Source organism: Vidua macroura, chromosome 6 (assembly GCF_024509145.1).
Source record: "Vidua macroura isolate BioBank_ID:100142 chromosome 6, ASM2450914v1, whole genome shotgun sequence".
Taxonomy (NCBI): domain Eukaryota; kingdom Metazoa; phylum Chordata; class Aves; order Passeriformes; family Viduidae; genus Vidua; species Vidua macroura.
The window spans coordinates 31,289,408-31,311,741 of NC_071576.1; the positions used below are offsets into that span (position 1 = coordinate 31,289,408).

General features: G+C 42.2%; 1 protein-coding gene across 1 annotated transcript; it reads left to right on the top strand.

Moving 5' to 3' along the window:
- The first annotated feature begins 3,446 nt into the window (after positions 1–3,446).
- GREM1 (gremlin 1, DAN family BMP antagonist) lies at positions 3,447–13,644 on the top strand. Its single transcript, XM_053980332.1, has 2 exons — positions 3,447–3,544; positions 10,184–13,644. The coding sequence occupies exon 2, from the start codon at positions 10,185–10,187 to the stop codon at positions 10,737–10,739; it is 555 nt and encodes a 184-aa protein (XP_053836307.1). The 5' UTR covers positions 3,447–3,544; position 10,184; the 3' UTR covers positions 10,740–13,644.
- Positions 13,645–22,334: the final 8,690 nt, after the last annotated feature.

Sequence of the window (22,334 nt, forward strand, 5' to 3'; positions counted from 1 at the left end):
AGCCCAATAACATTCTTCTCTGCAAGAATTAAGTACAGCACTTCTTTTAAGCTTACACAATTCTTACTGTTCCATTAAAACAAAGAACAACTCACACAGTGAATACCAGCAAGAAATGGGAGAAGAAACAGAAAAAAAAAAAAAAAAAGCCAAGTGAAACAAGAGCAAGCAGGTAGTTGTAGTTGGCAGGTTCACAGTACACACCACTACCATCCAATGACATTAAAGCTCTTCATCTCAAACCTATACCTATACCACAAAACCATGTACATTTCCATAGGCCTCCTTCCTCCTTAATACTAAATAATTAAACATTTCCCCATGGGTATTCCAGCTCCAATTAGAAGCCCTGATGAGAATCGACAGAATTTCAAGTCTGGGTATGGTAGGAGGAAGAAGTACTTCCCTTTCAGCACTGGGTGCTTTTTTAACCAGTCTTTGGTTGAGAGCTAACCAGCACAGCTGAAGCTTTGGAGCAAACCCATGGAATGTTTTTTTAAGGATTCCAGCAGAAATAAAGAACTCTCCCAAGCTGGAAATTATTCCAGATACCTGAAAGAATGATGGGGGGAAAAGACATCTTTCCCCCTGCCTCCCTCAATCTCAAATAAATAAAAAGAGACATAACATTTTTTTTAATGTCCTTTTAAAAATATTTTTTAAAAATTTCTGCCTTCATTCAGTCCAGATGCAGCTGCAACTATTTATCTTGTTGGTACCCAAATTTAATTTTTGTATTTTTGTGAATGAGCAAGCAAATACTTGCAAAATAATTCTACTTTCCAATTGTCAGAGAAATCTGAACACTTGTCTCACTTGACCCAAGGTGCTAGTGCATACTTGGAACACTGCGGATTAAGCTTAGAGGAAGAAACCAGATGAGAAGATATGGTATAGGATATTCAGCTGCAAGAAAAGGAAGATGGATCTTGAGGAGGGAACACAACTTCTATACAAGGACCTGTTTCCTAAAGTGTTTCCTAGTGTGCTTTAAGCCAGTGAGAGCTACTCCAGATCACCAACTCTGGCTAGATGCCTGAATGCAGTAAGGCATTAAGTGGGCATACCTGCTCTGCAATTGCTGCCCAGAAATATCATTTAGGAAAGGCAATGCCAGAGTGGCATGTCAATGACACCCCAGAAAAATACAGCAGAGAGGCAGCTTGCCAGCAGCAGTGCCTGGAAGAGCCTTCAGTGGCAGTGCCATCGTGGGCACTAAGAGGAGCTCAGATCAAAGTGCAGAAAGCAGCGGTGCTTCCCGCAGCACGGCTCAAGGGTTTGAGCTGCGGCCCTGGGGAGGGGCAGTGCAGAGCAGCGCCCCAGCCTCTCTGGGGCTGCTAATCAGAGTGAGAGACAGAGAGCAGAAGAGACCTGAATAGACCCTTTCAATTCAATAGAACTGCTTCACAGAAGGAAATGGAAAAGAGCACAAAGTCTGTCAACATACTGAGAAGTGGGAATTGTGACCTTTTCTTTGGAATCACGAAGGAAGGACACCAATTACTTAAAAACAAATAAAATAAAAACAATAGCACTTTCATGAGTAAAAAAACCCAATCAAACAAAATCCTACAAATTCCCTAGGCCTCTTCTTCTATCATATAGATGTCATTTACTGTAATTCCTTGCCAGTATTCCTTCCCCTATTAACTGTCTTTGAATTTCAGTGGCTCCTGCGCACCAACTCATTTTCTCTCTCATGCTGCCACCTACCACTGCGCTATGGTGACTTGTCCTGTGACTGAAGTGATTTTTTCTTTTTTTAAAAAGTTGTCGCTAAATGTGTGTGAATTATTGCAATGGACCTAATTCACTACCTTGCTAAGCACTCAGGCTCTAAAAGAAACCAATCATCGGTCTCAACAAAGAGCAAGCTACCGCTAAATACTGTGAAAGTCAGAAACTTGGCATTTTGCCTAGCTCTGGCATCCCTAATGTAGCAAAATCCTTTCATTTTAATTCCTCTTTCCCATCTGCAAGTAAAACAACCTCTTAGGTGAGAGAGGGCCTGGTGGGTGCTGACTGCTGGTGACCGAGGAGCAGGGCTTTGATTCACCGGCAGTAACTTGTACCCAACAGCAAGGAGAGCACAGATCTATCGGCACCACCTGCAGCGCTCGCGTCCGTGGCAGGGCTTTCCTCAGCGCTGCTTTCCGCTGCGTGATGCCCGCAGCTGGACGCGGCAGCTGACAAACGTCTCCGTTTACTTAGCAAGCCCAAAAGTCAGCCCGCGGTTCAGAGGCTGCTCCTGCCCGTAAGGACTGTGGGTAGCCCCGCAAGAGACGAGCGCCGGCACTGAGCGCTTGGAGGACGGGGACCGGCTAGCACTGGAGGAAGTGCAGGCTTCGTTGCGGAGTCCGTCCGGCCTCCAGGGCTCTGCCGCCCCTCGATGCACCCAGCCCGACGCTGTCTGCAGATTCGGCGTACGCCTTCGGGCAGCTGCAGCGCACAGAGATGTTCCCGGTTACTGCTGGGACAGGCTGGGTCCGCAATACGCTCAGCCCCCGCCGGTTTCTGCCTGCTTTCGAGCGACTCCTGGGACCCCGCGGGGGCTGGCTCGGTGCGGTTCGCTGCCCCCGCGGCCGCCCCGACGGCCGGGCCGCTCCGGCCGGCTCGGCGCTCAGCCTCGGCGGGACGCGCCGCTCCTTCGCCGTCCTTGCCCGTCGCGGGAGGCTTGAGGAGCCCCTCCGCCCCCCGAGAGACACAGTGACGGGACACCCGAGGTGTCTCGCCTCTTGCGGGACAAAATAAAAAAAAGAAGAAAAAAGACACCCCCCCCCTCCCCACTTCCCCCCCAAAAAACAAACCCTCAGTGATACAGAGCCATGAGCGCGGGGCTGCGGATCGGGAGCCACGGTTTAACACCCCCGGCACACTGACATTGCCACAAAGGCTTTTTTCTCCAAAGCTGCGAAATTCCCCGCATACTGCAGAACCTCAGAAAGCCAATTTCCAAGAGGGAGAGCCGCAAAGGTGGCTGCCTCCCCGCAGCGGGCCCACTCGCCCGGCCGGCTCATGGGCAGGGAAGCGCCCAGCGTGCACGGAAGGGCGGCGGAGGCGGTGGGAGGGGGGTAGGGTTTAATTCTTCTAAACTGTCATACTTTAATGGGGATGGAAAATGTGAATTTTCTGTGCATTCCAGGAACAATTCCTTGGGGTGGTGACCTTTAGCACCGATTCTCTGAAGACAGGAAAGTAGTCGAGTGTTTATCTGGATGACTGAAAGCTTTCCCTGGTGGAAGTTTATGGAAGTGTTAAAAGGGGCGGATAACACGGGCTTCGGAGGCGCTTGTCCAATGATCTGGAGGGGTTTGGAGAGCAGATCTCAGCTGGCAGACATTTAAATGGGAGACAGCTCGGCGCTGCTGCAATTTGTAGGCAGGACCCGACATTCTCTCTCTCTATGGACTCCCGGCCAGATCCGGGCTCCCACGCCACCCGCTCCAGCGAGTGACCCACCGGTCAGAGCCCCACAGAGCCCCAGGCCACGCCAAGGAACCACCGCGACCGAGCCGAGCCCCGCCGCGGAGCCGCCGCCGCGCAGGTGAGCTGGGACGCGCCGCGCTGCGCGCACTTTCAGCGGGGGCGCGGACAGGTCCGGCAGCTGCGGAATTCGGCCAGTCTCTGTGGGAGGTAAAATTTTAAGCTCTCTATCCTACCTTCAGAGAGGGGCAAGGGAAGGAGCCGTTCGCCAGTGTCTAGCAAAACTCCAGGGCGTCTCGGTTTTGCAGGGGGTGACGCCCGTCCCTCCCGTCCTTGGGAGTGAGGCGCGCCGACCTTTCCGCCGCAGCGCTGGGGATTAGGGCACCGTTACATCTCTTTCCCCTCACAAGCGCGGGGACTGCAAAAGCTCCGTTAGCTCTGCCTCTCATCTCCGCCTACAGCATCACTCCCGACAAATTGGATTCGGCGCCCACCCGAGATACGGAAAAATCCCGGCCCGGCCTCTGCACGGAGCGGGGCGGGGGCAGATCCCCAGGTGCCAGCCCCATCCCCTCTCGTCCCGTCCCGCCGAGCTGCCCTCTACGAGGCCGCTAAGCCCGCGGCTCTATCCTGGCTCGCCTTTGCTCCTCGGAGGAGCGTGCTCCTGGTACCTCAGGAGCTCTCGGGGCGGGGTGCGTGCCGTCCGGGAGACTCGGTGTGTGCCGGCGGGGTCGGGTGCCGCGGAGCGGAGGCTCCGCACCGGCAGCGCGCCCCGTGGGCAGCACCGCGCGTCCTTCACCGCGCGGCGTCGGGCGGGCGGGACCGGAGCGGACGGAACGCGGCTCCACCGCTGTGCTCGGCGACCTCCGCCGCCTCTCCACCCACCTGACTCGGAGCCGCGGGAGTTTTGTCGAGCCGACGGCTCCGTGCGTCCGTCGGTCACCGCTCCCCTTATCCGCGCAGACAGGGCCCTCGGCCCGGCCGCAGGAGCACCGGCCGTGCGGCTCCGCGGGCGCGGATGGGCCGCGCTCCTCCCGGCCCGGGGCCAGCGGCACGGCTTGGTGCAGGGCTTTTTCCTTCTGGAGGACGCCTGCTTGCTTGCCCCGTCCGTTTCAATACGATTCCCCGGGGGCTTGGCAGTCCCTTCAGCGAGTTCGTCCTCCGCTGGGTTAACCTAGACGGCGGCCGTGCCCCGTGGGAAGAGCCGGTCGGTGTCGCCAGCCGCCGCCAGGAGCGTCCACGCTCGCGGGGAGTCGGGCCGAGTCGCTCCCGGCCATGCCAAGCCAAACTAAGCCTGCGGTCTCCCCGCCCTGACGGCAGCCGGCCATCCCCGCGGCGCAGCCAGGCTAGCCCGTGTTACCTCGCCGGCTTGGGCGGTGCGGCGGGGCCCTCCTGCCCCGTGGCCTGCGGGGCTGGCAAGGAGCGCTGCCCCCAGCCCGCTGTGCTGAGCCGCAGGGTCCCTCCCCGGCCATCAGCTGCGGCCTCGCTCCTGGTGTCGCACTCGTGGCTCCTCTCGGCGAAAGAATGGCAAGCGAAGCCCGTTTCGGTCACCAGGGCTGAGACACAATCCTCCTTTTGCGTAGATGGGGCTCTGAGGCACCAGCGCGCGTTTGGCTCTCCCTGCTGCTGACAGGACGCGGGGTTTAGTCACGCGTTTTGTGAGCGGCGACTTTTGGGTGGCCAGTGGCCCCCCAACCTCAGCTGCCTCTGAGCCCAGCCCGGCGACCCGTGAGCTGCAGAATCGCTGTGCTCCTGCCCCGCTCCTCTCTGAGCCCAGCAAACCCGGGAATAACCAACCAGCGTGCGCTGGGTCTGTGTGTAAGTGACAAAAGGCACCGACGACCGTAGCTCTCTGCTCCTCTTTAGCGTTCAGTGCCAAGCTGTGCTAAAGCATTTATTTTTTTCCTTTCGGCAGCGCTACCCAGAAATGCGTAGCTTCTGCTGAAGACCCTCCTATTCAGCAGGCACGGCAGTGCAGTGAGAGGAGCAAAGCAATTCTGGTTGTTTTAGGGCTCCATGAGGAAATGTGTCGGAAGGGAGTTTGGCGCTAGGAAGCTGGGAGCTGTCAGGCTGCATGGGCATCTTCAGGCAAGGCAAACTCGGGTTTGGTACCAGCCATGGCCACCATGATGTTCAGCTTCCCGGGAGTCCCATAGGATGTCCTACAGAAAAATAGTTTCTTAAATGGGGAATTCTCAAGGTTTCAAGGGTTGGTTTGTATGTTTTAAAATTGCTGCCTACACTCCTTATATGTCTCAAAACCCCCCCATCTCTATGACTGTCAAGAAGAAATTTTCTGAAATGTAAATATATCCAAATTCTATGAAACACAGATGTTAGTTTTTCTGTCTTGATTTCAGAAAAAAAAAAAAAGCATTTTTCTGGGAACTGCCATTACTATGCTTTTTTAATATTTAAAAATACAGATCTATGAACTATGAAAATATTACATAAGAGTGTTTCTGTAATTCAGATGTAATATGTGAGGCATAACATTATTCTGATCCTTCGGGACATAAACCACTTCTATTTTCACAGTAGTTAAAGGGATTGTGTTTTGTATCTTTCTTTGGCTTGTATTTGAAGTCCACCAAATAATTGTTGGGTTTTTTTGGTTTTTTTTTTTTAGCTCTTCATCAGATTATTTTTCATGTTTCGTGTGAAGCACAGGAGTCCATGGCTCTTCATAATATTTTCCTAGTAAAAGGGGTTTACAGATGAAGTTACAGGCCTGTTAAGATCTGTGACAATTTTGCTGTATATTTCAACCAGGTTTCCATCCAGATCTTTTAAACAAGTTGTGTTGAGCTAAAAATGTCAGTACTAACTTTCTGACTCTGCCTAGGAACTCATAGAGAAATTCTGTCTATGAACTGACATGTGGAGATCCTTAATTCATAGCAGAAAATGTATAAATGAAAAAAATTACAGCCTAATTGTATGAAATAGTAAACCTGAAAGCATTTACATTTCTCTCTCAGTAGTTGCTAGTATTAATCCACACATTTCTTAATCTGTTTTAGATGATGAGATCTCAGGCTCTAGATAAACCACATATGAAGTGATATGAATGTTAGGGCCCAATTCTGCTCCTGTTTGAAGTTAGCAATAAAACTCCTTTTGGCTTTAGGACTAAGAGCTTACAGATGATGAAAAGTGGAACTCTGCAGTGAAATATGGAAAGAATAGAGTTTTGGAGTATTGTGTTACTTTTAAAAACTAAAAATTAGTCCTGTCATATCTCTCTGGATCTGAATGAAATGAGGGAATTGATCATTTTGGTTATGGTCATCTGTTTGTTCAAAGGATTCTCAAATGAATTCTCCAAAGGATTTCTGGTTGTGCCAGTGTAACAGCCAGTTAGTATCAAGTAATGAAAATTTTGCAGAAACATGGAGAATCAAGCTTTTACAGCTTGATTCTCACAGCTGCAGAGCTATAACTTCTGCAGAATTATGACTGTAATGAGGAGAAAAAGCATTTACTTCAGGAGAGGTTTCTCTTCAGTAAAACTTTGGGTATGGTAACGCTGATTTTAGTTATTTCTACTGTCCTCTTCATGTTCTATTTCTTTTGGTAAAAAAACAAAACAAACAAAAAAAAAACCTGTTAAAGAAACATTCACAACTGCTAACTCATAGGTAGATGAACCACTTCACTTCCTGATGTAAGCAAAGGTGTCAACTTCTCTTATAAGCAAAAGCATTGATTGCCCTGGGACCAGAGGTGCTGCAGGGTGCCCATACTGCATTTTGGCAGTTTTCCTTCCTGAGGCATACCACCTCATTTTCTTTTGCATTTTAAAAATTGAAATCCTTATTCTAAAATGAATTTTTAATTGGTTATTAAAAAAAGATCCTGCTTAGCTGCTGTGGGGATCTTGAGTTCACACAGCCCCTTCTGTATTTATCCCTACATTTCTGGATTACTTTTAGATGCGTGTTTTGGAATTGTGTTTTGGACCATAACAAATATTTCTGCTCAGTGGCTAATTTTCATTTGAGTTACAATTTCTTTTATGAGCATGTAATGCAGCTTCACCTTTAAGGCTGGAAATCAACCCAGTGAAAAATTACCTTCCTCCCAGTTTAGGATTACACTGAAACACATGCTTGCATTTCCTCAGGGATAAGCATGTGCTTAATAAAGTTGCATGAATCTGGGCCACAGACCTTACAATAGTATATATTACTGTGAAATTTCCCCCAGATTCCCATCCTAGAGTACACCTCAGTTTTGTAGGACTAGACCTTGCTGTGCCACGGGTTGCACATCTCTGGAGGAAAAAAAAGGAAGAAAACAATGTGTGGCTAATAATTTTTAAAAATAAAAGTAGTCCAGGAATATGTATGTTGGTGGAACCTCATCCAAGTTGTAGGACACTAAATAAAATAAACACCTGAAGTTTTCTGGCACTGCTTACAACCTAGCAATTTATTTTCAACTTCATGCAATCACTTTTTCTTCTTTTAAGACTCTGGCCCCATGTTGAGTAAATAAAGTGCATATTAAAATTGTGGTGACTAGACAGTCACCAGATAAATAAGAATAGTTTTGAAAGAAATCATTCTGATCTCTTGAGGGAATAAGCAATAGTTAATAATTCTTTGAAAACTTACTTTTAAGACGAAATTAAAATGAAACACGTTTAAATAATATTCAGGTTGTTATAGAGATGAGGAAAAACCAGCAAATGTGAAGTCCAGGTTGACACTTGAAATTATGCTGCATTATTCCTTAATTGGAATTCCCAACTTATTTTTGTCTGTATCAAAGCCTTAAGCCTAAAATTATGTGTCCCATACCATATTTCATTTAGAATTTAGATACTAACAGCAGCCCTTCCAAACTGTCTGTTGGAGTCACTGATTGTGTCATTCTTACACCCCTTCCTTGACTGCCAAACACAGGACATGCTGGTACATAGATTACTGAAATGAATGCATACATCTATGATATATCAGGACCTCTAGGTGCTCTAACAATCTGCTGACAAACACAAAAATATTAGATCCACAAGCAACTCCTTGAATGTAGTAGAACCCCCTATGACACTTTTCTACTTTGGGAATTCCTCTCCCAGTCCATTTGATGAGAAAGGCTGTTTGAACAGCAAAACATTTATTTTCTCCGCGTGACTGGAAAGACCTAATAACTGAGAAATTAGCAGTTATTTTTTACAGCAAAGAGTACTTACCCTGAGCCTCTGCTGAGTCTCTAGGTGGCCCTCACAGCATTGGCATTTGGATGCTTTCCTGGCTAGTTGTGTGGTCTCAGGCAGAGCGGATGAAGCCGTCCAGGACAGTGCCCATGGTTTCACACGTTTCTCGGGTAGTAACACAAGAAGGACTCTTCAATTCAAATGCTATTTTTTTCCATACTGATAAAGCAAGGGATACAACTGCAGCACTCCAAGCAGGTAGAAAACAATTACTTCCTCAGCATTTTTTTTCACAGTCCTTTCCCTTCTTAATGCCTGTGTCTCTTCACAATTTTAGTGTTTTACAGTGATTTTTTTTGCAATTAGTTGCTCATTTCTGGTGCCTTCTTCCAAGCTTCCACGGGGAGGGTCTCTCAGAGACTTATTCGCTCATCTGTCTGTCTTGCTACCACAAAGCTCCTTTCAGGAAAACTTGGAGACAGACCATGGTGCTTCTGGAAGGGGGAAGTGTGACGCTGATGAGTTTCTTCCATGCTGGTTGGTGTTTTAAGCTGACTGAACAGCGTCAAGAACTCAGATTTGGGAAGCAGCAGAAATGGTGGCATAAGGGAGGAAAGTATAAGAATAAGTAGGAAAATTATTTCTATGCAATAATTAGGTTTGGAGCGGCCATACGGTTTTGAAGGACCTGATCATCTCTACTTAACTGCACTTCCTGAAGTGGTCTTCTTTTGTGTGCATAAGCTCTGTGATATTTAATGTCATTTACAAAATTCTGCTGTCCTCTGACAACATCATTCTGTGTAAAATGAATAAAATTTAGGGATCTGAAAAATTCTTAGCACTGTGATTGCATCTGTATTACTTCTGTCAAGGATTCCGAGTAATGTTGTGAGAGGACGTAGTTTGAAATGGTAAGACACATCTCTTTTAACCTGTACCTAGCTATTCTTTCATGTTTGTTGCCTGACTTGTTGCACATCTCTCAGCTTAAGCATCATTACACTCAGATACATTGGACCCCTTTAGAGGTGCAGTGTGGCAGAGGTTGGGAAGCTGTAAAACAGGCTGCAGGTGTATACAACATATACATTATATACTGGATGTGCATTATACAAGGAGCTGTATAAAGGTTCTGATTCTGATTAAGGAACACAAATCTAGACTACATCTGCTGAGACAAAGACTTTAGCCCTCTGGTATTGTAGGTAGCTGTGTCCTGTAAATGAATCCTTGTGTAGTGTAAAATTTGTTCTTCCACTGTTGTAAGTCAGGAGCATATGCTCACTGAATATGTCAGTGAGCTTTAAGAAGGGAATGAGAATTAGGGTAATGCACATGGAGAAAAGAGCTGGAAAAAGATGGAGGACACACAAACAAAATTCTGTTTGGGTTTCCTTTCAATCACTTTATTTGAAACCTTTTATCACTTGGTAATTTGGGAACAGCTTTCCAGCTGGTACAGGCTTGAATGCTTATGTTTTATAAGTGTGTGTGCACACATTTCTTTTATGGAGCTGAAAATTTAGTGTGTACCTGGCTTCTGTTGATATCTGAAATTCACAACTCTGCTTTATTTCCTCAACTTTCTTCATACAGGATGGTCCGCACACTGTATGCCATCGGTGCCTTGTTTCTTCTGATCGGATTTCTGCTGCCAGCAGCCGAAGGGAGAAAGCGGAATCGTGGATCTCAAGGCGCTATCCCTCCTCCTGTCAAGGATCAGCCCAATGATTCGGAGCAAATGCAGACACAGCAGCAGTCAGGCTCCAGGCATCGAGAGCGAGGAAAAGGCACCTCGATGCCTGCTGAAGAGGTGCTGGAGTCCAGTCAGGAGGCACTGCACATCACTGAGCGCAAGTACCTAAAGCGGGATTGGTGTAAAACCCAGCCCCTCAAACAAACTATCCACGAAGAAGGCTGCAACAGTCGTACCATTATCAACAGGTTCTGCTATGGCCAGTGCAATTCCTTCTATATCCCCAGGCACGTCCGTAAAGAAGAAGGCTCCTTCCAGTCCTGTTCCTTCTGCAAGCCCAAGAAATTCACCACCATGACTGTTACACTCAATTGCCCTGAGCTTCAGCCCCCAAGAAAGAAAAAAAGAATCACAAGAGTTAAGGAGTGCCGGTGTATATCTATTGACTTGGACTAAACTGAGAAAAAGTAGCAATTGCACTCTGACTGTATGCAATCACTGCCAGCGTGAGAGTGAGTGGCATGAACTAGCCTACCTTCAAGGCTGGGCAAAACTGAAAGGGACCTAGTGAATTACCTAAAACAAGCAAACTCCCCCCCTCTAAAAAAGAAGAAATTCATGTAAGGAAAGGCCATGCATGTGTGTATATGTGTAAGGGAGAAAATTGATATGGATGAGCAAACGCATGAATGTTCACTACAAAAAAAAAAAAAAAAAGTAATGGGGTAGGAGACATTAAAAAAACACTAATTACCCATAGTAATGAATTAGGTTTCCTAATTCATGTGCATATTCACATTTTTGCTGCTTGCTGGGAAAGTGGAGCTGTGGCTTTTGCGAATGTTCACCTTTGTGCTATTTGCTTTTACTGTATTACGTGAAACATCAAAGCGAGAGGACAATGTATTTCAAAGCATGAATCTATTCTTATATAAGAAATAGACAAAGAGCAGTTTAAAGTGTAGCACAGCCATCACTGAAAATAGAAGCTGTGTTGAGAGTTTGTAACACGCTTCTTCAAAAAAATAGCTGTAATCCAAAAGCCATGTCTGGAGAACAATGGGGGGATGTTGGAGTGCTGAAAAGTCAGTATAGGTGGATGGGAAACAGATCTACAGCAACTTAGAAAGCAAAAGGTCAAAGCAAGTAGACAGGGAGAGTACAAAAGGGAGTAGAAAAAGAAAAGATACTTAAATAGGAAAACACAGAGGAAGAGATATTGTCTTCTGTTTACGTTTTGCCTTAATTTATATACCTAGTCATATATTACATAAATTAAAAAGAAACTATATACAAGGCTATAAATATACATCTGAATTCTGATGGCTCTCTAAACCAAACAGAACCCATTCTTATGCCACCAGATGCATTTGATGTCTTGTATTTCTGATATCAGTTATTCTTCATATCTACATATATATGTATATGCAGTATCTTTTAGGCAGTGGTATCTATACATACATGCAATGAGTGTGCCTACTTCATTGTGTGTGTCCAAACTCCTCTTTTTCACACACATACATAACCACAGCACAAAAATCTTGCTAACCAAGATCAAGTACAGAATGGCAGTAATTTAGTACATAAAGAGTAGAGCAAAAATTAAAACAAGCATCATGTGACTGAAAATGCAATAACCACACAAGAGACAAAAGACACGACATTCATGACTAGTAAACATTGCATTGTTATTGTTATTTTAGCTTTGCCACAGGCATGCAGTTTGTTGAAACAGAGATGCAGACCTTTGCCAGCAATGATTCTCTTTTTATATCTTTTACCACAGACTTGCATTTAAACTGGGTTTGGAGTAAGTAAAGAGAATTTCCTGAACACTTAGGGTTGAATGCCCCTCTCATTTGGGGGGAAAATTCACAAAAGGGGACATACTACTTCCAACAGCACGATGACTCTCACCTGTAAGGTTGTCTTGTCTTTTCTTTTCTTTCCTTCAGGCTTAGGAGTTTAAAATTGATCAGGGCTGTAAAGTTTGGCAAGAGCATAGAAGGCCCTACAAAAAAATTGGTTTAATAGGATGTGTCCTGGGGATTGGACCAGAGAGGCAGCCCATCCATGCACATTGTCCTTGCTATCCTGAGCACTTGATGGTCCACGTTTACTGTATGATGAGTCTTGGAGGGTCCAGGACTCCGTTTCCCCACTCCGCAGCAATATTCTGTAGCATCCACTATCAGTATAACTGTGCTCTCTCCCACCAGATGCCTCTCTCAGACACAAGGTGATTATTTTGTTATCATTTCTTGCCATAGAATGTTAAGGAGGACAATTCTGCCCATAGTAAATTGCCCAAAGGGAAAGAGATATATGATGAATGGCATGTCACAAGTGCATCCTATGTGGCCTCATTTTATCAATTGTCCCACCTGTTATATAATGCATCATACATTTATTGGTGATATCCTGCATCTCTACAACTCATCTATTTTTGCTCTAAAATCAACTGCTGTGAGGTTTGTCTTTGTAAAATTAAGTGATTACAACTCATTTATTAAATGGTATTATTAAAATGCATTTCATTTTAATGTGTGCTCTCACTCAGCAGTTTGACACGTCTTCATGGATTTTAAAAACCAGTTTTAAAATCTGGAATTATAGGAGGTAGGTTTCCACTGTGTGGAATGTGAATAGTTAAACAGAAAGATATGGATATTTAATGTTATTATTAATACAAATTCACTGATAATAGGCAGGGAATATTTTCCTTTAAATTACTTTTTTGATTTTTTTCCCAGGGGAAAGGGCCAGTCATTGCTGGAAATTTTGTACTAGGTCGGGTTTTTATTCAAGAAATGGGAACACCTTATGATTTTTTCTTCATATAAAGTTGACAGCAAAATTCACATTTTCTTTGACAGAGACTGCTAGGTACCTAACCCCTTAGTTGTTAAGCAAAGCTTCAAACATTAGTGACTCCTTTAAGTTTTGTCTAGAATTCTCAAGGAAAATTGATAAAAGTATTCCAAATCTTTATGTTCTAAAACTGCCTGTTCATAGATTATGATGGAACTCCCCTTGAGGCAGATCCCCCTCACTCATGTGAATTTTATACAAAGAACTTCTATGAATTGCTAGTTATTGCCTGAGAGTAAGAAAGTTCTGCTAACTTACAATTATATGAGATATTTAATATCAACCACAATATGTATTTAAATGTCTGCTTTATTCTAAAAACAATGGACTATATAACCTAAGGCTGCAGTATTTTCATGCTCAGTCTCACAAAGCAAAACTTGGTTTAAAATGAAGTTTTAATTATTTTGTAACTGAATAGAATTGGAGTTTTTTCTTCCCAGCATTTTGTACGTCATTTTAACTACTAGTAACAAATAAATAAAATATCTTCTCCAGCCTGTGTCTATTGTTGTTCGTTTTTTGGTTTTTTGTGGTTTTTTGGTTTAGTTTTTTCCCCCCCCTTCCTCAAGTTTCCAGCTCTTTCTGGATCTGTTGTACTTTATCCTGACTTCTGTGGTTTCTTCTAATTATAAAAGGCTTTACATTATGACAATAAGACATAGAGACAAGCAATGGCACCATCATTCAACACGGCTACTTCAATAAGGCTTTTAAATGAGATCTGTCACTTCCCCCTCACCCTTCCACAATTTATAGAAGGAAAATCTCAGTCTTTGCTCACACTTTTCCCCTTGTAAACCATAGAGTGACAGTTCAAAATATAAATCAGCCTGGAATTGTTGTAGAGTTAAAGTTGGAGTTGGCCTGCCTGCCTTATGCCTTATCTCAGTTTAATGTCTAGCTGGCAGTTTAGTCCCACTTCTAGAAAAAAAGAGTAAGGAACACCTTTACAATACAGCATATTACAAGCTGCAAACAGGGACAGAGAAGATGGAAAACAATTATAAAAAAAGAATGGGAAGATTTGTCACTGCTGGCAGCACATGTGCAAGGCCAGGAGAGAGCCAACCAGAGAGATTGAAACCAGAGATAACAGATTTCTTCAAACTTTCCACCCCTTTTGGTTTAGTCTTCCTTCACATCTAGCTTTGTTGTGCTTCTAAAACTTATTGAAAAAATAATAAAATTAGCTAAGAATCTTTTTTTTTGGAAGGTAATTGACTTCTTCTGGTCTGAGATATGGACACAGTTGAGCAGAATAAGTTTCCTTGAGAAGTTGTGCATATGTATCTTTATTTGAATATTTATAACACAGAAAAACCTCCTGGGCTTGGCTTTCTAGTACTCCATGGTACCATGGTCTTACTATTTATATAGTGACATATAACTTCATTATAGTTTATATTTGTCCTACATACCAGCTTTGAATTGAAGATAACCTCCCATGTGCTTTATAGTTAGTTACACTGATGAAAAGAAGGTAAGAGAGAGAGAACTCACACACCTTACTGTGCTGTCAGGGATGCAGACAGAAATGTCCCGGTGGGACAGGCTGGGTCTGTGTTGGGGTTTCTGCGTGTGCTCTGTCAGCCGCGTGCTGCGCCGATAACGCGCACCCGCCTTGTGAGACTGAGGCACCGAGAGAACACTGGGTTTGTCGAGCGTGTGCTCCCATCTGAGCAGCAGATGTGCACAGTGGGTACCCTTGGGTCAGCTGGACAGACAGCACCACGCCTCTGCTCCAGCTGCCTGGCGGTGCCTGCCTGGGAACAGGGACCTTGCCTTTGCAAAAGTGATGGGGTAACTTCACCTTGTCATTTACCTTCTCCTGAGTGAAAAAAACCCCAAACCAAATAAAAAATCCACCACCAAAACAAAGCAAAAAACCCAACCCAAATAAAAAAAGCAGAAAGGAGAATTAGAAGTGCATTCTTGGGGCTGATGTTCTTTTTCCACCATAGATGTAAACCTACAGGTTTTAGTTCCAATAGGTTTCCTGAAGGAGAACAACCAAGTGAAAAAAACTTAGATCATATTCACTCCAAATAACTCAAACCTGCCCTAAAAAACACTTCATTAGTTACTGAAATCCGACAGTCAATTTTGGCAGAAGAACGTCCAAAATTTTTTCTGAGCTGTCCTGCTTACTTGGATGGTTGCAATGCACTAACCAAAGGGGAGAGCTGCATCATTTAAATTTTAAGGGAGTGAAAATTTAATGTGCATTTATCCTTAGCCAAAACAATTGAGCTATCACTGGTTCATGTTTTTAATAACCATCAGATTCATTTTTTTAATCAGCTGAGACTGAAACCAGAAATTCCCAGCAACGCACAAGTGTCACAAAGAATCCCAGTGCAGATTTTTGATGCTACCTTGTAATGCATCTACATAAAAACATCTGAAGCCTATGTGCACTGCCTGCCTGGGAATGTAGCTGATGACTCTAAAGTGCCTTGTCTCAATGTGTGGCTTCTGGCTGCCTGAATTCTTCCTCTAGCTTTCATGGGTCTGGATTGAGAAGTACAGAAATTTTAACTGTCACTTGCTCATTTTCCTATTATTTTCTAAAAGTTTTGAACATAAAATTCGCAATCCACTTTTTTTTTTTGAATAAACAAGGAGCAAGATATGAGAAAGTCTATACTGATGTAAAAAAAGATTATTTGGGATTGCATTAAAACCCCCCAAATTTCTAGGCTGTGATAAGCAATAACTCCTCCTTGCTATGTGAGATGTAGCTCACATAGCTTGGGGATGGATCAAATGGAAAAATTTCACTGACTCACAATAAAAGTTCTGCAAAGAAAATTTGAACTTGCTACATTTGCATTTCTTTTTTAAAGAATGCCTTGTGGAAAAAAGTAATATTCCAGTTCATATTACAAGAGCAAAAAGGAATAGAGGTTAAAAAAATCTCTCTCTCTAGAATATTTGAGAGCTATGTCTTACCTTTCTGCCTAGTAATATCAATAAGGTTTCTGGCTGAAGCAATTTGAAAGAATGAATGTGTAATTTACATCTCGTATGGGATAGAATTCTCAAATTCATTAATCATAATTTTATCATATGACATCACAACTGAGCACTGTTTAGATTTTTGATTCTTATAATGATGAATTTGCAGACAATATTGTCTTTCTTTTATTTCAATTTTTGTAATTCAGTTTTTGAGGTGTAAGGACACATTAATATTCTGTATTTAAGAGAAGAAATGTACTCTCAAGCTTTGCTTTGTATTAGTCCACTGTTCTATACAGAGAATTAAAAAATCATGCTATATAGATGTAACAAAAATGTATTTATTTCTCTAAACAAAGGTATAACCGCCAAGCCATGCACTAGGTATATGTAAAAGTCTGGAAAATGTATATTGGATAAGATTATACATAAAACTATTGGGTACTGTGCCAAGCTTTTTAATAACACACTTTAGGAGTGACTAGTATGGAATAAAGTCAGCAATAACACTAGTTACAAGAGTAGTCATGAAAAATTTATTTTTTAAGGTTGGGGACAGGGTTTTGTGTATTCAGTTAAGTTCATTTCTAGACAGTTACACTTAATGGATGAAGTCTTGCTGAACTTCTGTCTTTAGGATCTGAAGGACCTTGAATGTTCCTTCAGAAACAGATGTTCTTGAGGGACATGATTTCCATTTTTGTTGTTAATTTGTTTCATCTTCAAATGAATGAGGAGGCTAGAATTTGGGTGTTAAGTTAGATTTAGCAAATAAAAAGGAGAAAGAAAACTATGTGTACAATGGCAAGAACTTATTGAATGGATCTAAATGCTATGGTAGGTAATTTGATCTAATTTTTGCAGAAAGGCAAATGCCAGATGTTTGCTCCACTTTGATCTTAATAACACTTTAGGCTGCAGACAATAAGATTGGTTTAAAATTTATTGTCTCTTTGATTTCTCTATTCTAATGCTTTTTAAATTCTTTACACAAGACAGATCTATATATAGGCAACTGGGGTGGCATCAGAAGCATTGTGTACTTAAGACATTCTTGAAAACCTCAGTATGGAGCAGTGTTTGCTTTTTTATGCATCAAAACAAAGCCAGATTTTATACAAGCAACATTCAATTTTCATTTTATTATAATGTCTCTTTTTATTTTGCATATGAAGTTCTGACTGTCGCATCTGTGGCACAGCTCCTTATATGCTTTTATCTTTCAATAACCTTATTAAAAGTCAAGACAATATATTAAATCAACATTAAGCAGCAGGAGTTGAAAGTTAAGCTAATCCATTCCTTTGCATTGGGAGTATAATCTATGCAGATCTCTAAATTCACCATTTAGTTGCTTTTAGTGTTCTTTTTGTACAGAATACACTTTCTAAAAGGAGAGCTGCTGCACCAGTGAAAAATTCTGAGGAACCATAACATCCAAGAGGTGTTCAACTTGCCTTTGATCTGGATCTTCCCATTCAAGGAGAACATTGCTCTGTCAATGTGAGTTGAACTCATCTTAGAAATGCTTTTTAAGTGGTCTCAGGTTTCTCCCAGGATATCTTGTATATTCACTACTACTGAGAAATGGTGAAAAGCAAGTAAGACTCAGGACAAACAGTAGAGCAAGAACAATGGTTAAAAGGAAATAGAAAAAAAAAAAACAAACAAACCAGGCAGAATGTCTTATCATGATTGTCTGGAATAGTTTGTACCCATTGCTCCCTTAGATCTATGCATGATGTCTCAACAATTGGTTTCACTCTGCTCAGCTCAGTAGTCTGAAAGTTCAAAAAGTCAGAGTCAGTTTTTCTCTGAAAGATATTCTGAACTTTGTCTGGTGATGAAAATGCCATTGCTCAGCTAACTGAGAGAACAGCTACCCAGGCAGGTTTTCTTAAGCTGTCAGCCTTGATCAGAAGTCAGCAGGCTCCCTACTCTGGTACAACTAAGTTCAGTTCTTGCAACAAATTCCTTCCTTCAGTACCAAATATTTTAGTTCATTACCAGGGACAAAACATTATAAACAGATGCACAAAAAAGTGCATCTCTTTCTATCACATAGGCAAAGTGAGAAGACTTGCAATTAACTCACCTCAAGAGAGAAGCTGGGTAAAACAAAAGACTCTTCCAATGGGAATTGTTTGAATGCATCTTCACATCTTTTCTTCCTTACCATTGCTGTAACTACAGAGGAAAAAACATCTTTATGTATCACTATTACATTGAAATAGTGTTTGCATAATTCCAAGGCACATTTTGCCAGTCCCCTTCTTGACATGATATACAACCTGTGCCATTTGAGAAGGGGCCATTTGAAACGACTGGACAAGTATGTCACAAAACACAGGGAGGTTTTAATGGTAATTGATTTCAATGCAGAAGCACTGATTTCCTAAAAGGACACTAGTTTTCTATAAAGGCATGATGTTATGAGACTGAAAATCTTTTGCAGCACTGGCTTTTGTGCATCATAGCTGAAAAGTGTACAAATACTACACAGTGAAATTTAATGGAAGACACGCAAGGAAAGATTTTAGCTTCGACATTTATCTTTACCAACACATAGAACCACCTTGATCTGTTTTACTGTTGATGAAAAACGAAGGTAGTGTCTATTTCACAGGAGAGGATAGGAAGTAAGAGTCAGTGTGATGGATGGTGAAAAGAAACAGAGGGCAAGAGTGAAGAAATATGAGCGTCAGGTACTGATCTCAAAGATGAAGTCTAGTCTGCTGTCAGAATGTGTCTAAATAGCTTATTAATAACAGGAGAGATGTACTGGCATTAATGCGAAAGAAGGAGTGTACTCAGTTTGTACTGCATTGTCAGAAGTGAGCCATCTGCATAGAGTTTATATTTGTTAGCTATAAATAGACTACGCAAGAACAAATCAAGCACAGATCAATTCCTGTGAAAATATTCACTTACTTCAAGGCATTTATCCAGCAGATAACACAGCAACAATCTCCACCATCTCTATCGAATCTCAAATTCACTCACAGGGGGCATAGCTGCACTTCAGTGTGGCATAAAAATCCCAGAGAAGTTTTAAACTCATGAACTTGTTACAAGTAATAATTTAATTGCAAATGCTTGAAATTTATTCTTTGATTAATATTAGTCAATGGGTGAAACAAACCCCACTTTCTCCCACAGGGAAAAATGAGGGTTACCAAGGAAATCTTTTAATCTTCTGTAACGATTCTAAGTGCACCAATTTAGGATGATGTCATTTTGCCTCACCAGTTCTATGCCTGTTTAACCTGTCAATTCCAAGAGCAGCTCCATTTCCATCAGGGGCTGACATGCTGGGAAAAGGAAGACCAAAATCACTTGTTGAGGTGACACTGAAGAGTTTATGTTAAGGGGAACCCCTGGAAAGTGGGGTACTTAAATCATATTCTTGCTGGCAAAGGATTAAATTAAGGGAGGCCTGCAAGACCAGAAATGCATTGACAAGTTCAACAGCTTGCTGCTGAAATCTCTCCCTATCAATGTCAGTACAACCAGCATCTCCTGGGAAGTAACCTAATTTATTATTATATGCCAGATATTTTAATGATATTTAGGGAATGCTTCATTCAATGTTGCAGGTCTTGCTTGATTTAGGCACCTATGTTTCATCTCCAGTGACTTGCAATAAGTAAGTTTTTCTTTGATTTATTATTTCTTTTCCAAATAAAATCAGTATTTGGCAATACTAATTAGTTTTGGTTCTTGAGTTTTGAGATTTCAGAGGCTTCAATAATTCAGTTTGCTGACGAACAGCATACTGCCTGATACCTACAGAAATAAGTTGTCCAATAACCTATGGATTGTGCCTCTAGGAATAAACTAATAATTGGGTCTATTCAAATGAAATGCTACAAAGGAGCTACAGACCATAACCTTCCCTCAGGGCTCATTATTGGTGCAATGATGAGAAATGCACACCTACAGTATTCATTTAGGTCAAAACAGCCTGGAAGTTGGGGTGGCAGCTTTAAATTTTCCAGCTTCAGCCTTAGTCTGTTCGTCTTTGCATAAAACCCTAACCTTTCAGCACAACTTCAGACAGGACTGGTTTCATGCAGAGGACACAAGTGCCAAAGCCTTTGTGTAGGGCACTGTTTGACATCCATAAGGTAAGGCCTGGAGTGCACATTACGCTCTGAGCTGGGATCGGATGTTACACCCCGAGGCGCAGGTCAGCATGTCCGCCATGCACAGACGAGATTGTCTGCACCTCTCGGTTGGAGAGGGATGTTATTTTCTTAAGGAGCAGGATGTTATTCCTAGAGGTCTGCCCCTTGGTAGGGTCAAGAGCAATATTTTATGGTTAATGTTTATGATTAATTTTGGCTGTGGCCTTTCCTTTCAGAATTTGTATGGTGTCAGTTCAAGTTGGTAAGGGGAAAGCTTGACAAGGTTAAGGCGTGAACCGTATACTCACTTTTCCTTCCAAAGTAAATACTACAACAACAATGCACGTGGGAACCAAGCAGCACATTCCTAAATCAAACCAGAAGATTCATACAGGGAACTAAAACAGTAGGGTCCAAGAGAGTGGGTTTTACCTTTTTGTTTTTTCAGTCTGAAGGATACATTTTCAGAAAGATGCCTTGGGAATTAGGTCAAAATAATCCCAGGAGCAAAAAGGGCAGTTTGGCATCAGATTTCTTGTGCTCACATTATTTAAAAATTAATATTGTCTTCACCCCCATTTTCTCAAAAATTCTGCTGAAGTAAGGTGACTGATTCTCAGTTGTTTAATGCTGTTTCAAGGAAAGTACACACATCTCGATGTCATCCAAGTTTACACTGATTCTTACTTTTGGAAAAGATCCCAATCAACTTTCCAACTTTGAATAGGATCTTTAGATTCACATGCAACTTGTTCTCTTTTTAAGTATGTGAACTCGGAAACTGTTTTCCCTTCATGTTTTTATTAATGTAATAGTTTCTCAACAGGCTTGCAAGTGGACTTGGTTTGCTATTTTAGAAGACACTTAAGACCAGAAGAGATGGGAAACTTCTTTTAAACTCTCAAGGTGTTTTTGTTGCAGGGACATAGCATATGGTCCTATAGCTTGCTATCTGTGGCAGTGTCAGCAAACAGACAGCAATGAAGAGAAAGAAGTACTCTTGTGATATTGTGAAAACCTCCAAAAAGATACTACTGTATGTAAGCAATAAAGACAACTTCAGAAGTGTGTGCATGAAGCAGTCTCAGAAACACATCTTGGAATTGCATCACCATTTTGGAGTGTTGGAATGTATTATGCAAGGGTATGCTGGGGAAGATCATCATATGAGAGTTTCTGATGATGACTTTAAATCTGGAAGAGAGGACAAAATTCTGGCCTTGGCCTTGTTTCTTACTCATTCTTAGGAAATAATTTTTGTAATCAAAGAATATATCCCATACTGTGCTTTCCTTTAAAATTCTGAGCAATTTAAAAATCTTTGAAATCTTTAATATCACTGAACTTCAGACCCTAAGGGGTCTGAAGGGTAGCAATGTGACCTATAATTAAAACCCTATCATGAATGCATAGCTTTTTCAGAACATTTGCATTGCACCACTGTACTTCTCAAAGACAGGACTGCTATGGCTGCTATGAATCACATATAAAATGAGCACTGTCAGCCTTCATAAACCCTTCAATGGAAATCAAAGATTCTTAAAGTAAAAAACAAAGGGGCATAACACACTTGTCTGATTCACAGTCAATCAACAGCCAAAAGTACCGCTACAGATGCTGCAAGGGAGACTGGCAAAGAAAACTCAAAACATCACAATATTCCCATTTTTGAGGTTAATAAGAGTAGCAACAGATAAAAAATATCGACCTCAGAATTTAGAAACGTTTTCCTTGATTCACACACATGATCCTTTGGAGCTCAACTGTTAATGGCCATTTCTGGGTTAAGCTTTTTGTAACAAGTTGATTTCAAGTTTTACTGCTCAGCTACTTATATATTTGTAGAATTCTCAATAGCTGATTTACACTGTCTTGATTAGTTATGAATCATGTGGTGGAGTTTTGTGCCTGACTCTGTGACTAACTGAATCTGAAATGAAAACTAACATAAATACTTACAAATATGACCAAAAATATGGCTGAGAAATTTAGAGATCAATTATTGGAGCAATTTCAAATGGCTTAATCATTTCAGTCTTGAAATTTGCAGTTTGAATAAATGTTATAATTAGAAATGAACAAATATTGG